Here is an 18,022-nt window from a genome sequence, read left to right as displayed (position 1 = left end):
GTGATTTGGAACTATACTTTTCATGATATAGTGCCGAGCTTGTTATTTACACCTTGCCCCTAGATTGATGGGAGTTATTTAAATTGATGTGTACTATTATCTGTTTGCACAATTATTAGCGGATTGCTTGCTATTGCTGATTATAAGTAATGTATAGATACATGTGACCTGTTATTGATATATAGTCCTTAGCGCTTTTGATTTGTTTTTTATTGTTTTTTAATATTTTTAATCAATTGTGATAATATGTACCAGATTCAACCTTTATAAGTATATATCTGTTATTTTTAAAGCAGACTAGATATTTTTCCCTAACCTTATAGCTGGATATTTACCATTGCATATAATTCAATAGATATAGATATTCAATAGACATATGTTTTATGTAAGAATGAAGTCAAGGGTTACTTTATTGAGAGGCCCCTTGCCAAGGTGGAATTTACCTCTTTTCAAACAGTTTTTTTTTGCTTAATTATAAAACTGTGCTCTACTGCTTAAAAATTGGACAAACAGTTGTGTTAATATAAAGTTTTAGTCTGAAGTTTATATTTGTAACACTCAGTATGTGGATTCTATTTAAAATATAGGAAACAATTATGGATTCTTTTTTTTTTTTTTTATCCGATTAGTAGATTAATCGAAAAAATAATTGGCCGATTAATCGATTATGAAAATAATCGTTAGTTGCAGCCCTAGTTATAAAGCTATTATTAAAGGGAAATAAAAGTGTAATACAAAAATGCTCTGATGCGTTAGACCATTTTTTTATTATGCTATAACTTGCATATAACTCAGTGTTTAACCTTCGCATAGCATCAATGCACTTCTGACCCAGAGCTGAACACGACAAGTGATTGGTGACTACTCACATATGCCATTCACCATTGGCTAACCAGTAAGGGTCCAGGCAAGGGTCAACAATGCAAGCAATAGTACTGTAATGTGTAAGGCCATTTTCTTATTGCAATATTATACCCCTTTAACAAATTACTTAAAGGGACAGTATACACCAATTTTCATTTAAATGCATGTAATAGACACTACTATAAAGAATAATATGCACAGATACTGATCTAAAAATCCAACATAAAAACTGTTTAAAAACTTACTTAGAAGCTCCCAGTTTAGCTATGTTTAAAAGGTTAGCTGAAACACCCGCTAAAAGTGGTTCTATAGCAAAAAAGCAGACACAACCCCCCTCCCCCTTCGTCAGCATATGAAAAGACTCTTTACACCAACAGGAGCAAGCTGGAGTAGGTATACATCAGTATTATCCTAAAACCTTGGTTAAGTGTCTGAAAATTAGCGCAATATTATTTAAAAATCAGCAAAACTATACATTTAAAACATTTATTTATTTTTTTTAAACTGTATAGGCTATATAAATGGATCATCTACAAAACATTTATGCAAAGAAAAATCTAGTGTATAATGTCCCTTTAAATGTTCCTAGAAGGACTGCAGAACAGGCAACAATTTAAAAAATGCATGTTTTGTTTACGTGTGGTTTTTAATTAAATGTACTTTGTAATTGCAGCCATGGACATGCCACTTTTTTTCTTGATATTAAATGTGTGCTACCTCAGCCATGTTTTCCTGGAAAGTTATGAGTTACACATGCTGCAGGGTGTGCAGGGACATTGTACGCCTGGACAGCACAAGAGTAGTGCCCCTGGACAGCACTTTTCATATTTCTTCCTGCTTATACTGGAACATGTGTAACTGATAACTGTCAAAGAAAACATGGCCGAGGTGGAAACCCTAATGCGAGCCAATTTAAGCCCACAGTGTCCAACCCATATTGGTCAAGGGCAGCTTACTCCCAAAGGATAGTTGTCTTAGGAAAAGTTTTAATCAGAAATCTTTATTATACTTTCTGACTTTTCTTCCATTTGAATATAATGGCGGCAGTTGCCTGTGATAGTAGCTACACAATTTATTCTCCTCCTAATTTTGGTGCTTTCACTTTACTACAACGCATCCTCATTTTATATATATACAGGCTCATTATCTTGTCAATCCCAAGATATAAGCACCCCTATTGGCCATTATACCTTTTACACATTTATGATTGGTTATTTTTTGCCTTATTTTATATTTTTAGGTTATTTTGATTATTTCATCACCTCTTTGCATTGATTAGATATGCAATTATATTATTTTCAGGATATAATTTCATATACTTTAATTCTTGATCTGTATGTTTATACTGGTCAACTTTTTATGATTTTTTTTTTTTACAGGGGCAATGCTTCGCAACAGGCACGGCAATCTTTTTTTTCAATACAGCGCAAACCAACTAACCATCAAAAAAAGTATGAAACTCAAAAGCAGATATGTGTAGAATTATAAAACATAAAGGATAACTGTACCTTTTTAAAAAAAAAAAAAAAAAAAAAGAGAAATGAATTACGTACTCAAAAGTTTACTTAATGTTAATGTATATCAGTCCTCTTTGGTGCTACAGTTTCTTTTAAAAAAGCACATCATGGGCTTGCTGTCTAATCACAGTGTGCCCAATCTCAGCGCTAAATGTAGCGTGACCCCATGCTAGGTATAGCGGTCCTATTCAGCGCTGCATTTTGAGCACAACATTCAGCTAAAATGTAGCACGCACCCACTCTGGGAAAAGCAGCAGTCAGCTTTACCCAGCACGGGAGTGTGTTATATTTAGTTGAAGAGCGCATTTTGGCATGCTGTGATTAAACAGAAAGCCTGTGACACTGTTAGTTGTGTAAAAAAAAATTGTGTTTACTGTCCCTTTAAGGGGAAATAGAGGTCAAAATTAAACTTTTGAGTTTCAGATAGATGTGTTCAATTGTATTAAAAGAAAAACTATGTGCAGAATGATGTAACATTTGTATAATGTTCACTGTCCCTTTAATAAAGAACATTAAATTAGTTTCACAAAAAGCAACAGATGAGGATTAATTAATAGACTACCAACAGATGAGGTAAGGACAAATGTATTGGCACATGTATTATGTAGATAAACCTATCCTAAGCAACAATTAAAGTTATAGTAAATCCTTGCGTTTGTGAAACACTAGGATTTACCAGTGCAACAAATAAAGGGGAGTTTCAGTATAAAATACTTCATGCTAAAAGTTCCTTTATTTGTCTGAAGCGTTCGCCGCGCTGGGCGCCTCAGGCCCGACCATGGCAGAACGCTATTTTGCAGTGAGGTGATCTTAGCCAATAGCGTGCTAGCTATCAAGCACGGCTATTGGCCAACAGTTGGAAATGTCACCTTATTGAAAAAATAGTGTTCTGCTGCAGGCGGCGAATGCTGCAGAAAAATAAAGTCCCCTTTATTTTTTTGCACTGGTAAATCCTAGCGTTTCACAAAACGCTAGGATTTACTATTACTTTAAGATGAGCAGGAAAATTAGGTAGACCCAATAGGCCTTTTGGTTCTCATAAGCCATGTAAAACCTTTTTGTTTCTCAAAATCTAGCTTCTAGTCTTAAAATGTCTGGATGTATTTACATTTTTGTGTGCTGTTAAATAAAAGCAAAGATAAAAAAATGAGTACTAAAAAAGGCAAACAATCTCAATCCATGATAGTTTCCCATAGATCTTGGAGCGAGTCTTACAAGAGAATCAGTTTAACTTTTCCAAAATAAGCACACAGAAACAAAAAACAACAATCTCTCAGTAGCAGAAAGTAATTTTCTCTAGGGAAACAACTATCCATAGCCAAAAAACATAATTTATGCTTACCTGATAAATTTATTTCTCTTGTAGTGTATCCAGTCCACGGATCATCCATTACTTGTGGGATATTCTCCTTCCCAACAGGAAGTTGCAAGAGGATCACCCACAGCAGAGCTGCTATATAGCTCCTCCCCTCACTGCCATATCCAGTCATTCGACCGAAACAAGCCGAGAAAGGAGAAACCATAGGGTGCAGTGGTGACTGTAGTTTAATTAAAATTTAGACCTGCCTTAAAAGGACAGGGCGGGCCGTGGACTGGATACACTACAAGAGAAATAAATTTATCAGGTAAGCATAAATTATGTTTTCTCTTGTTAAGTGTATCCAGTCCACGGATCATCCATTACTTGTGGGATACCAATACCAAAGCTAAAGTACACGGATGATGGGAGGGACAAGGCAGGATTAAGCGGAAGGAACCACTGCCTATAGAACCTTTCTCCCAAAAACAGCCTCCGAAGAAGCAAAAGTATCAAATTTGTAAAATTTTGAAAAGGTGTGAAGCGAAGACCAAGTCGCAGCCTTGCAAATCTGTTCAACAGAGGCCTCATTTTTAAAGGCCCAGGTGGAAGCCACAGCTCTAGTAGAATGAGCTGTAATCCTTTCAGGGGGCTGCTGTCCAGCAGAATTATAGGCTAAGCGTATTATGCTCCGAAGCCAAAAGGAGAGAGAGGTTGCCGAAGCTTTTTGACCTCTCCTCTGTCCAGAGTAAACGACAAACAGGGCAGATGTTTGACGAAAATCTTTAGTAGCCTGTAAGTAAAACCTCAAGGCACGGACTACGTCCAGATTATGCAAAAGACGTTCCTTCTTTGAAGAAGGATTAGGACACAATGATGGAACAACAATCTCTTGATTGATATTCCTGTTAGAAACCACCATAGGTAAAAACCCAGGTTTGGTACGCAGAACTACCTTGTCTGAATGAAAAATCAGATAAAGAGAATCACATTGTAAGGCAGATAACTCAGAGACTCTTCGAGCCGAGGAAATAGCCATCAAAAACAGAACTTTCCAAGATAAAAGTTTAATATCAATGGAATGAAGGGGTTCAAACGGAACTCCCTGAAGAACTTTAAGAACCAAGTTTAAGCTCCACGGGGGAGCAACAGTTTTAAACACAGGCTTAATCCTAACCAAAGCCTGACAAAATGCCTGGACGTCTGGAACCTCTGCCAGACGCTTGTGCAAAAGAATAGACAGAGCAGAGATCTGTCCCTTTAAAGAGCTAGCTGATAAGCCTTTGTCCAAACCCTCTTGGAGAAAGGACAATATCATAGGAATCCTGACCTTACTCCATGAGTAACTCTTGGATTCACACCAATAAAGATATTTACGCCATATCTTATGGTAGATTTTCCTGGTGACAGGCTTTCGTGCCTGTATTAAGGTATCAATGACTGACTCGGAGAAGCCACGCCTTGATAGAATCAAGCGTTCAATCTCCATGCAGTCAGTCTCAGAGAAATTAGATTTGGATGATTGAAAGGACCTTGTATTAGAAGGTCCTGCCTCAGAGGCAGAGTCCATGGTGGAAGAGATGACATGTCCACTAGGTCTGCATACCAGGTCCTGCGTGGCCACGCAGGCACTATCAGAATCACTGATGCTCTCTCCTGTTTGATTTTGGCAATCAGTCGAGGGAGCAGAGGAAACGGTGGAAACACATAAGCCAGGTTGAAGAACCAAGGAGCTGCTAGAGCATCTATCAGCGTCGCTCCCGGGTCCCTGGATCTGGATCCGTAACAAGGAAGCTTGGCGTTCTGGAGAGACGCCATGAGATCCAGTTCTGGTTTGCCCCAACGATGGACCAGTTGAGCAAACACCTCCGGATGGAGTTCCCACTCCCCCGGATGAAAAGTCTAACGACTTAGAAAATCCGCCTCCCAGTTCTCTACGCCTGGGATGTGGATCGCTGACAGGTGGCAAGAGTGAGAATCTGCCCAGCGAATTATCTTTGAGACTTCTAACATCGCTAGGGAACTCCTGGTTCCCCCTTGATGGTTGATGTAAGCCACAGTCGTGATGTTGTCCGACTGAAATCTGATGAACCTCAGGGTTGCTAACTGAGGCCAAGCTAGAAGAGCATTGAATATTGCTCTTAACTCCAGAATATTTATTGGGAGGAGTTTCTCCTCCTGAGTCCACGATCCCTGAGCCTTCAGGGAGTTCCAGACTGCATCCCAACCTAGAAGGCTGGCATCTGTTGTTACAATCGTCCAATCTGGCCTGCGAAAGGACATACCCTTGGACAGATGGACCTGAGATAGCCACCAGAGAAGAGAATCTCTGGTCTCTTGATCCAGATTTAGTAGAGGGGACAAATCTGAGTAATCCCCATTCGACTGACTTAGCATGCATAATTGCAGCGGTCTGAGATGCAGACGCGCAAATGGCACTATGTCCATTGCCGCTACCATTAAGCCGATTACTTCCATGCACTGAGCGACTGACGGGCGTGGAATGGAATGAAGGACACGGCAAGCATTTAGAAGTTTTGATAACCTGGACTCCGTCAGGTAAATTTTCATCTCTACAGAATCTATAAGAGTCCCTAGGAAGGAGACTCTTGTGAGTGGGGATAGAGAACTCTTTTCCACTTCACTTTCCACCCATGCAACCTCAGAAATGCCAGAACTATCTCTGTATGAGACTTGGCAATTTGAAAGCTTGACGCCTGTATCAGGATGTCGTCTAGATAAGGAGCCACCGCTATGCCTCGTGGTCTTAGAACCGCCAGAAGTGAGCCCAGAACCTTTGTAAAAATTCTCGGGGCTGTAGCCAACCCGAAGGGAAGAGCTACAAATTGGTAATGCCTGTCTAGAAAGGCAAACCTTAGGAACCGATGATGATCTTTGTGAATCGGTATGTGAAGGTAGGCATCCTTTAAGTCCACTGTGGTGATGTACTGACCCTCTTGGATCATGGGTAGGATGGTCCGAATAGTTTCCATTTTGAATGATGGAACTCTGAGGAATTTCTTTAAGATCTTTAGATCCAAAATTGGTCTGAAGGTTCCCTCTTTCTTGGGAACCACAAACAGATTTGAATAAAACCCCTGTCCTTGTTCCGTCCGCGGAACTGGATGGATCACTCCCATTACTAGGAGGTCTTGCACACAGCTTAGGAATGCCTCTTTCATTATCTGGTTTGCTGATAACCTTGAAAGATGAAATCTCCCTTGTGGAGGAGAAGCTTTGAAGTCCAGAAGATATCCCTGAGATATGATCTCCAACGCCCAGGGATCCTGAACATCTCTTGCCCACGCCTGGGCGAAGAGAGAAAGTCAGCCCCCCACTAGATCCGTTTCCGGATAGGGGGCCGTTCCTTCATGCTGTCTTGGGGGCAGCAGCAGGCTTTCTGGCCTGCTTGCCCTTGTTCCAGGACTGGTTAGGTTTCCTGGCCTGTCTGGAATGAGCAACAGTTCCCTCTTATTTTGAAGCGGAGGAAGTTGATGCTGCTCCTGCCATGAAATTTCGAAAGGCACGAAAATTAGACTGTTTGGCCTTTGATTTGGCCCTGTCCTGAGGAAGGGTATGACCCTTACCTCCAGTAATGTCAGCAATAATTTCCTTCAAGCCAGGCCCGAAAGGTCTGCCCCTTGAAAGGAATGTTGAGTAATTTAGACTTTGAAGTCACGTCAGCTGACCAGGATTTAAGCCATAGCGCCCTACGCGCCTGGATGGCGAATCCGGAATTCTTAGCCGTTAGTTTAGTCAAATGAACAATGGCATCAGAAACAAATGAGTTAGCTAGCTTAAGCGTTCTAAGCTTGTCAATAATTTCATTCAATGGAGCTGTCTGGATGGCCTCTTCCAGGGCCTCAAACCAGAATGCCGCCGCAGCAGTGACAGGCGCAATGCATGCAAGGGGCTGTAAAATAAAACCTTGTTGAATAAACATTTTCTTAAGGTAACCCTCCAATTTTTTTATCCATTGGATCTGAAAAAGCACAACTGTCCTCAACCGGGATAGTGGTACGCTTTGCTAAAGTAGAAACTGCTCCCTCCACCTTAGGGACCGTCTGCCATAAGTCCCGTGTAGTGGCGTCTATTGGAAACATTTTTCTAAATATAGGAGGTGGGGAAAAGGGCACACCGGGTCTATCCCACTCCTTGCTAATAATTTCTGTAAGCCTTTTAGGTATAGGAAAAACATCAGTACACACCGGCACCGCATAGTATTTATCCAGCCTACACAATTTCTCTGGAACTGCAACTGTGTTACAGTCATTCAGAGCAGCTAATACCTCCCCAAGCAATACACGGAGGTTCTCAAGCTTAAATTTAAAATTAGAAATCTCTGAATCAGGTTTCCCCGAGTCAGAGATGTCACCCACAGACTGAAGCTCTCCGTCCTCATGTTATGCAAAAAAGCGCTAAAATAGGCCCTTCCCACTCATATTACAACAGTGGAAAGCCACAGGGAACTGTTTCTAGGCAAAATTCAAGCCAGCCATGTGGAAAAAACTAGGCCCCAATAAGTTTTATCACCAAACATATATAAAAAACTATTAAACATGCCAGCAAACGTTTTAAATTACACTTTTATAAGAGTATGTATCTCTATTAATAAGCCTGATACCAGTCGCTATCACTGCATTTAAGGCTTTACTTACATTACTTCGGTATCAGCAGCATTTTCTATCAAATTCCATCCCTAGAAAAATATTAACTGCACATACCTTATTGCAGGAAAACCTGCACGCCATTCCCCCTCTGAAGTTACCTCACTCCTCAGAATATGTGAGAACAGCAAAGGATCTTAGTTACTTCTGCTAAGATCATAGAAAACGCAGGCAGATTCTTCTTCTAAATACTGCCTGAGATAAACAGTACACTCCGGTACCATTTAAAAATAACAAACTTTTGATTGAAGAAATAAACTAAGTATAAAACACCACAGTCCTCTTACGACCTCCATCTTTCTTGAGAGTTGCAAGAGAATGACTGGGTATGGCAGTGAGGGGAGGAGCTATATAGCAGCTCTGCTGTGGGTGATCCTCTTGCAACTTCCTGTTGGGAAGGAGAATATCCCACAAGTAATGGATGATCCGTGGACTGGATACACTTAAACAAGAGAAATAAATCTTTAATTTACTTTGAAACTTTACCTATGTGAATACATAGAAGCAAATCTGTATGAAAAATCTAATTTTGTGTTTCCTTTTGTAAAAAATAAATAAATCATTTTTATTGTCCAGGCATATCTCCACACATATTCGGTAACGTAACTTTGGTGGGGCATTGATAAGTCTGCATGGAGCATTCACAGGATTTAAAGGGATATGAAACACTGCTCCTTTAGTAAAAACAAATATGATAAATCAAAGCAAATATTAAAAAAAAAAAAAAAAACAGACTTTGTAAACAGCAAACAACTTTTTTTTTCTCACAAAATAAACATTTAGAAATTCTCTGTGTAGCCAATGCCCTCGGGGAGATGAGGGAGTTAACATGTTGCAAAACGTAAGTTGCACTCTGCCTCTACTGAGCATGGGCAAAACTGACTTCCTGTTTGTCTAGTATTCACTGAATAGTAAAACTCATTTTACTCTAGAAGATTTATGACATCAAGTTAGATATGTCTTCCTGTAGTGTGGGGTTGTGACGGGAAGAAATGGACACTGAACAAATGAAGTTTAAGAAAAAAATTAAATGTAAAATCCTTTTAAAATTATTATTAATACATATTGTAATGATTTATATTAAGTATAACCCACTGATTATTGTTTTTTATTATTAAAACAATGAAATATAATTTTTTTTTTTTTAATCCATTTAATGATGCAAAATATGCTACTTTTCATTCCTTGTAGAACCAGATTTGGAACCAGATTTGTTAGCTTTATTGTACAACCATCCATGACAACCAATGTACCTCTATATCATTTTCATTCATTTGTATTCTTGCATGAATAAATATAAAAAGTGAACAGTCTGCATTAAACAAAAATGCATTACCTACCTTCAGCATCAAGTAATCTTTCAATTCCCAAGTGTTTTTTTGCAAAGTTGAATGCATGGTCAAGTCTTTCAAGTGGGGGCAGTTTCATAATTTTTTCCCAGCTAAACAGGTCAGACCTGCAAAAAATAAAAAAGGCATCAAAGTTTATTAATCATATGAATAATAATAAATGAACAATTGAAATCTGTGCATGTGTATAAACTGCTGCTATGTTATTTAAGTGCTGTGTGAGTGGTGCCAAGTCAGTCTGAGTTATGGTTCTGCATTATTCAAGCATCCTGGGCAGGTTTTAGATGGACCCTGGTTTCACTTTGTGAAACAGTAGCATTTAACCCCTTAATGACCGAGGACGTGCAGGGTACGTCCTCAGAAAAAAGGCAGTTAACGCCTGAGGACGTACCCTGCACGTCCTCGGTGTGGAAAGCAGCTGGAAGCGATCCTGCTCGCTTCCAGCTGCTTTCCGGTTATTGCAGTGATGCCTCGATATGGAGGCATCCTGCAATAACCTTAGATGGCCATCCGATGCAGAGAGAGCCACTCTGTGGCCCTCTCTGCACCGGACATCGATGGCCGGTATCGTTGGTGGGTGGGAGCCGGTGTGGGAGGTGGGTGGCGGCCATCGATGGCCCTGGTCATGTGGAGGGGGGCGGGATCGTGGGCGTGGAAGCCTGGGCGCGCGCGCGGGTGCGCGCCGGGGCAGGGACCGGGTGGGGACCACTGCACTACAGAAAAAAATGTGTCCCAAAATGAAAGTGGGACCAGTAATTTTAAAAAGGAAAACCTTAGGCTTTATTTAGGTGGTGGGGGTTGGTCCGTGGGGGGGGGAAGCTACACTACAGAAAAAAATAAAAAAAAATAAAAAACATTTGATTGTGCAAACTGGGTACTGGCAGACAGCTGCCAGTACCCAAGATGGCCCCCAATAAGGCAGAGGGGGAGGCTTAGAGAGCTGTTTTGGGGGGATCAGGGAGGTTGGGGGCTAAGGGGGATCCTAAACACAGCATATGTAAATATGCTTTTTTTTTTTTTTTTCTTTTAAAAAAAAAAAAAAATCTTTTATTTTAGTACTGGCAGACTTTCTGCCAGTACTTAAGATGGCGGGGACAATAGTGGGGTGGGGGAGGGAAGGGAGCTGTTTGGGAGGGATCAGGGGGTGGGATGTGTCAGGTGGGAGGCTGAACTCTACACTAAAGCTAAAATTAACCCTGCAAGCTCCCTACACACTACCTAATTAACCCCTTCACTGCTAGCCATAATACACGTGTGATGCGCAGCAGCAATTAGCGACTTTCTAATTACCAAAAAGCAACGCCAAAGTCATATATGTCTGCTATTTCTGAACAAAGGGCATCCCAGAGAAGCATTTACAACCATTTGTGCCATAATTGCACAAGCTGTTTGTAAATAATTTCAGTGAGAAACCTAAAATTGTGAAAAAATTAACGTTTTTTTTAATTTGATCGCATTTGGCGGTGAAATGGTGGCATGAAATATACCAAAATGGGCCTAGATCAATACTTGGGGTTGTCTACTACACTACACTAAAGCTAAAATTAACCCTAGACGCTCCCTACATGCTCCCTAATTAACCCCTTCACTGCTGGGCATAATACACGTATTTTGCGCAGGGGCATTTAGCAGCCTTCTAATTACCAAAAAGCAAAGCCAAAGCCATATATGTCTGCTATTTCTGAACAAAGGGGATCCCAGAGAAGCATTTACAACCATTTATGCTATAATTGCATAAGTTGTTTGTAAATAATTTCAGTGAGAAACCTAAAGTTTGTGAAAATATTTGTGAAAAAGTGAACAATTTTTTTTATTTGATCGCATTTGGCGGTGAAATGGTGGCATGAAATATACCAAAATGGGCCTAGATCAATACTTTGGGATGTCTTCTAAAAACAAATATATACATGTCAATGGATATTCAGGGATTCCTGAAAGATATTAGTGTTCCAATGTAACTAGCGCTAATTTTGAAAAAAAGTGGTTTGGAAATAGCAAAGTGCTACTTGTATTTATGGCCCTATAACTTGCAAAAAAAGCAAAGAACATGTAAACATTGGGTATTTCTAATCTCAGGACAAAATTTAGAAACTATGTAGCATGGGTGTTTTTTGGTGGTTGTAGATGTGTAACAGATTTTGAGGGTCAAAGTTAGAAAAAATGTGTTTTTTTCCATTTTTTCCTCATATTTTATAATGTTTTTTATAGTAAATTATAAGATATGATGAAAATTATGGTATCTTTTGAAAGTCAATTTAATGGCGAGAAAAACGGTATATAATATATGTGGTTACAGTAAATGAGTAAGAGGAAAATTACAGCTAAACACAAACACCGCAAAAATGTAAAAATAGCCTTGGTCCCAAACGGACAGAAAATGGAAAAGTGCTGCGGTCATTAAGGGGTTAAAGGGAAGGTAAAGTAGTGCAAGGGTTACTGAAACAGAAATCCCAAACTGTAACTATCCCGCAAAATATGTGACCGTTGTGATCTCTGATAATCAACTTATCCACATTGGTAGGTCAAAGAGCTGAACTAGCCCTTTAAGGACAAAAACCTACAAAGTTATGACAAATCCAGGAGTCTGGGAGTAACTGGCTCCCGGAATTTTACCCCTGGCTCCTAACTTTTTTCTGGTTATTATCCATATATCTATTTACGAATACCACTGTCTGGCTACTAAATAATCTTACTGGCTCCTAAATTTTAAACAGATTTGTAGACCCCTGGACTAGGGACTGGAGGCCTGAAGTTTGACTAAAGAGTGAAAATCAGCTAAATTGGGGTTTCCCCATCTGAAAATTAAAATAAAAGTGTTTACAATAGATGTATAGAAATTGAGCACTTAAAGTGAATGTCAACTTTCAAGAATGAGTGCCCGTTTTTTAAAAATACTATTAAAAACAGGGGCACTTTCATTCATGAAGGTTTACTTTTCACCTGTTTTGTTAAAATACTTGCCTTTTCTTCTTGAAGCCGGAGAATCGATTCCCTCTTCTGCGGCTCATCCCTTCATACTTCAGCAATGACGAATACAGCATCCTCCAATCACGGCTTCCCCCCCAGGGGAATCATTGCCTGAGGCAATGCCGTGATTGGAGGAAGCCGGATTCATCATTGCTGAAGTATAAAGTGACGAGCGGCAGGAGAGGGAATCGCTTCTTCGGCTTCAAGAAGAAAAGGTAAGTATTTTAACAAAACGGGTGAAATGTAAACTTTGATGAATGAAAGTGCCCCTGTTTTTAATAGTTTTTTGTTTTTGTTTTTTTAAATAAATTTATTAATCATTATGAAATAAACAAATAGTGTTAGGAGACACAGCTCCCATACAGTACAATTCTATTGCGTCATAAATTCCCATTGTTACACATCCAATACGATTAACAACAAACCAAACTATATAATTGTTTCCAGATTCCAGCTGCTTTAGCTGTTTCAACCATAAAGGAGAGAAAAAAAATAAAAAAAGGAAAAAAGAAGGAAAAAGAAAGAGGAGATCATTATCTTTTGGTTACATTAATATTAATGGAAAGGTATCCTCCTCTCCTAGTTCTAAACTTATTGCCATATTCGATACATACAATCATCTGCGCAAACTGGTTATGTTAATATCTGAAGGGACCAAAGAAAATAAAGAGGGAAAGACAAATAATTAAAAAAGAAGAGAAACGAGGGGGGAGGGGATTAACTACTAAAAAAAGAAAAATAAAGGAAGGGAAGAAAAGGAGAAAGAACCCTTCTTCCGTGAAGAAGGGCCCTAATATTGTATGATTTACTACATTTACCTAAATACCTCGACTCTTCGACCTCTTCAATATGGGTCGTTTAACTCTTCTAGAGAATAGTTTAACTTAGAAAAATTTCTGAGGCGACCACTACTCTTACTAAATATATCAGGAAATACGTCTATTGATTGAGTCTCCTCTACTACTTCCTGGTTTTGAACATATACCAAATCCCTATTATAGCTTATATGTATTAAATTATCACGGACCTATACTGAAAGGCTAGTAGTTATCGAGATTAATAGTTTTTTTATAAACCGGGCACTCGTTCGTGAAAGTTGACATTCACCTTAAAATAAAAAAGTGAGTAAACGTTTCGTGGAGACAAGAGAAAAGTGCTGTATCTTCAAGGCTACACTTTTCAAATACCCCTGTCTCTCATATATAACATGGTCATTTTTAAATGGAAGAAAAAGATACTTTAAATGTTATTTTCTCCTTTTTATTTAACTTTTGTAACTTTTTAAAGCAGATTTAATCTGAAACATCTAATAACATACGGCTAGATTACGAGTTTTGCGCTATGAGCGGCGCAGTGCTAACTTGCAAGTTATTGTCACCGCTCACTTACCTACAGGGCTGGTATTACAGGTTTTCATAAACCTGGCGTTAGCAGGCAATATTGCAGCGTAAAGCAAAATTGTGCTCCATACTGCACTCCAATACCAGCGCTGCGGTGAGCTGGTTTTACGTGCTCGTGCACGATTTCCCTATAGACATCAATGGGGAGAGCCGGCTGAAAAAAAGCCTAACACCTGTAATAAAGCAGCGTAAAACTAAATTTATGTTTACACCTAACACCCTAACATAAATCCTGAGTCTAAACACCCCTAATCTGCTGCCCCTGACATCACCGCCACCTACCTACACTTATTAACCCCTAATCTTCCGACCCCAACGTCGCTGCCACCTACATTACACTTATTAACCCCTAATGTGCCGCACTCTATAAAATAAACCCTAAGCTAGCTACAATATAACTAATAGTTACATTGTAGCTATCTTAGGTTTTATTTTTATTTCACAGGTAAGTTTGTATTTATTTTAACTAGGTAGAATAGTTAGTAAATAGTTATTAACTATTTACTATCTAGCTAAAATAAATACAAATTTACCTGTAAAATAAAACCTAACCTTACACTACAATTAAATAAATTAAATTAATTAAATACAATTAACTAAATTACAAAAAAATCAAACACTAAATTACACAAAATCAGCCAATAGGATTGAGCTCACATTCTATTGGCTGAATGGATCAGCCAATAGGATGAAAGCTCAATCCTATTGGCTGATTGCAACAGCCAATATGATTTTTTCAACCTTAATTTCGATTGGCTGATAGAAATCTATCAGCCAATCGGAATCTAAGGGACGCCATCTTGGATAATGTCATTTAAAAGGGAAACTTAATTCGAAGAAGACTTCGATTGAAGAGAATGCTCCACGCCGGATGCATTGAAGATGGAGCCGCTCTGTGCCGGATGGATGAAGATGGAAGATGCCGTCTGGATGAAGACTTCTGCCGGCTTGGGTGAAGACTTCTCCCGGCTTCGTTGAGGACTTCTTGCTGCTTGGATGAAGACTTCTCCCGGCTTCGTTGAGGATGGATGTCCGGTCTTCAAAACTGTAAGTGGATCTTCGGGGGTTAGTTTTAGTTTTTTTTAAGGGTTTATTGGGTGGGTTTTATTTTAGATTAGGGGTTTGGGCTGAAAAAGAGCTAAATGCCCTTTTAAGGGCAATGCCCATCCAAATGCCCTTTTCAGGGCAATGGGGAGCTTAAATTTTTTAGATTAGGATTTTATTTGGGGGTTGGTTGTGTGGGTAATGAGTTTTACTGTTGGGGGGTTGTTTGTATTTTTTTTTTTTACAGGTAAAAGAGCGGATTTCTTTGGGGCAATGCCCCGCAAAAGGCCCTTTTAAGGGCTATTGATAGTTTAGGCTAGGGTTTTTTTTTATTTTGATAGGGCTATTAGATTAGGTGTAATTAGTTTAAATATCTGAATTTATTTTTTATTTTGTGTAATTTAGTTAATTGTATTTCATTAATTTAATTTATTTAATTGTACTGTAAAGTTAGGTGTTAGTGTAAGACAGGTTAGGTTTTATTTTACAGGTAAATTTGTATTTATTGTAGCTAGGTAGTTAGTAAATAGTTAATAACTATTTAGTAACTATTCTACCTAGTTAAAATAAATACAAACTTGCCTGTGAAATAAAAATAAAACCTGAGATAGATACAATGTAACTATTAGTTATATTGTTGCTAGCTTAGGGTTTATTTTATACGTAAGTATTTCGTTTTAAATAGGAATTATTTAGTTAATTATAGTAATTTTTAAATGATTTATTTTAATTATATTAAAGTAGGGGGTGTTAGGGTTAGACTTAGGGTTAGATTTAGGGGTTAATAACTTTAGTATAGTGGCAGGGATTTTGGGGGCAGCAGATTAGGGGTTAATAACAGTAATGTAGGTTGCAGCGATGTTAGGGACAGCAGATTAGGGGTTAATATGTAACTAGTATTTTCAATGCGGGATTGCAGCGGTTTAGGGGTTAATATGGTTATAATAGTGGTGGCTATGTCCGGAGCGGCAGATTAGGTGTTAATACTTTTATTTTAGTGTTTCCGATACCGGAGGGCCTCGGTTTAGGGGTTGATAGGTAGTTTATGGGTGTTAGTGTACTTTTTAGAACTTTAGTTATGAGTTGTATGTTACAGCTTTGTAGCGTAAAACCTATAACTACTGACTTTCAGTTTACGGTATGGATCTTGTAGTTATGGGCTGTACCGCTCACTTTTTGGCCTCCCAGGCAGACTCGTAATACCGGCGCAAAGGAAGTCCCATTGAAAAAGAACTTTTTGAAAGCTGTGGCAGTTACGTTGCGTTACGGCCAAAAAAGTGTACGGTGCAGAAATACCTGCAAGACTCATAATACCAGCGGTAGTGAAAAAGAGCCATAACGCTGCTTTTTCACCATAACGCAAAACTCGGAATCTAGCCGATAGGTAGCAAAAAAGAATGCAAATTAGCACAGAATCATATGTACTACTTACTATGATAGGGCAGCAGATATTCTACTATTTCAGCTGGGTTTTTTTTAAATATTTTAGTTAATAAAATTAAGTTTGACTTAATCATAGAGAGCAGCACATACTATTCTGTGCTAATATGCATTCTTTTTATCTACCTATATTGGGCTAGATTACAAGTGGAGCGCTAATTTATCACACACTCACAAATGGACAAATTTGCCTGTTTAAGGGCGCACAATAAATAACCAGCCATTACAAGTGGCTTGCTATGGCTCTCGCGAGCTCGCTGTAGTAATTAGCACTAATAAAATTAAACAAAGATCAGATCCCTGGTTAATTTTCTAAAAGTGTCCCAAATTTCCCCAAAATAGAGGTTCTTTTAGTTTTTTATGGAGAAAAAATGTAGTATTTTTTCTGCATAAAAAACAACTGCACTAGGCAGTTTTTCGGGGTTAAAAGTAGCGGGTATGGGGTGTTAGAAAACAAACGGCACTAAAACGTGCCTTTACATTGGGGTCTATGGGAACCTGTGTGTTACCAGTAAATATATATGTATATGCTTATATACATATATATTTGTGTGTTAATATGTGTATATAAAATTCAAAAGGAGACACCGACATCCATCTTATAGGTAAAATCTTGTAAACTTTATTTTGCAATATTAAAAAGAAGAGACAACACAGCAAATGTACTTAGAGTCAGACGTGGGCACAGCACACAGGCATACGCATTTCGGAAAGAGATTCCGTAGTCACAGCCTGACATGCTACCCCACACACCTGTATAAAAACCCCATGGGCTAATATAATAGGTTAAAACAGGAACTACCCCCATAGACTCTAGCCAATAGGACAGTAAATAACAGATACAGCAATGATCCTAATTAACACTTCATTATCTCAGTTACCAGCATTTCTGCTATACACAACAAACAATCATAGTAAATAGAAATGCATATGAATAGACATATTTGTATAACTAAATGACAGTCATAATCCTAATGCAAAAGTGTCAATGATATTTAGGATGTAGCACAGGGGAGATGATATAGCTACAGCATTAGTTGAAAACATTAATTATAGTAATAAAATAAGTAATAAGATAGAGAGGGAACATAATGGTAAGATTGAATCTACCGTTTACAGGAAGCCTATCTCAGGCAATTCACTCCTTCAAGGCACCAGTTGCCATCCCAAGCATGTTCCATATGCCATCGCCAAAGGAGAATACACTAGGTTGAGGAGGAATTGCACTAGTTTCCAACAGTTTAAACAAGAATCAGTTGATCTAGAAAGGAGACTCCTAGAAAGGAAGTACCCGAAAGCTATAGTTAAAAGGGCTAAAGCTGCTGTCAGTACTATAGAAAGAAGGGATCTGTTAAATATGAAATCTTCAAAAAATGATGATTTCAAAGGATTGACTTTTGTTACCAATCATAGTATACAGTATCAAGATATCTGTAAGATAGTTCGTAAACACTTCCCTCTCCTCTTAGCTGATGAT

General features: G+C 38.7%; 1 protein-coding gene across 5 annotated transcripts in view; it reads right to left on the bottom strand.

Moving 5' to 3' along the window:
* The window catches only part of UTRN (utrophin), a 1,395,536-nt gene that overhangs the window by 1,134,852 nt on the left and 242,662 nt on the right, over positions 1–18,022 (bottom strand). For all 5 annotated transcript variants that reach the window (XM_053711837.1, XM_053711835.1, XM_053711836.1 and 2 more), the window contains one exon: positions 9,686–9,801. In XM_053711837.1, the coding sequence (XP_053567812.1) occupies positions 9,686–9,801 (116 nt within the window). The remainder of the gene's footprint in view (positions 1–9,685; positions 9,802–18,022) is intronic.

Source organism: Bombina bombina, chromosome 4, assembly GCF_027579735.1.
Source record: "Bombina bombina isolate aBomBom1 chromosome 4, aBomBom1.pri, whole genome shotgun sequence".
Lineage (NCBI taxonomy): Eukaryota > Metazoa > Chordata > Amphibia > Anura > Bombinatoridae > Bombina > Bombina bombina.
The sequence above is the reverse complement of the archived record's forward strand: the minus strand, read 5'-3'. Positions and strand labels throughout refer to the sequence as shown.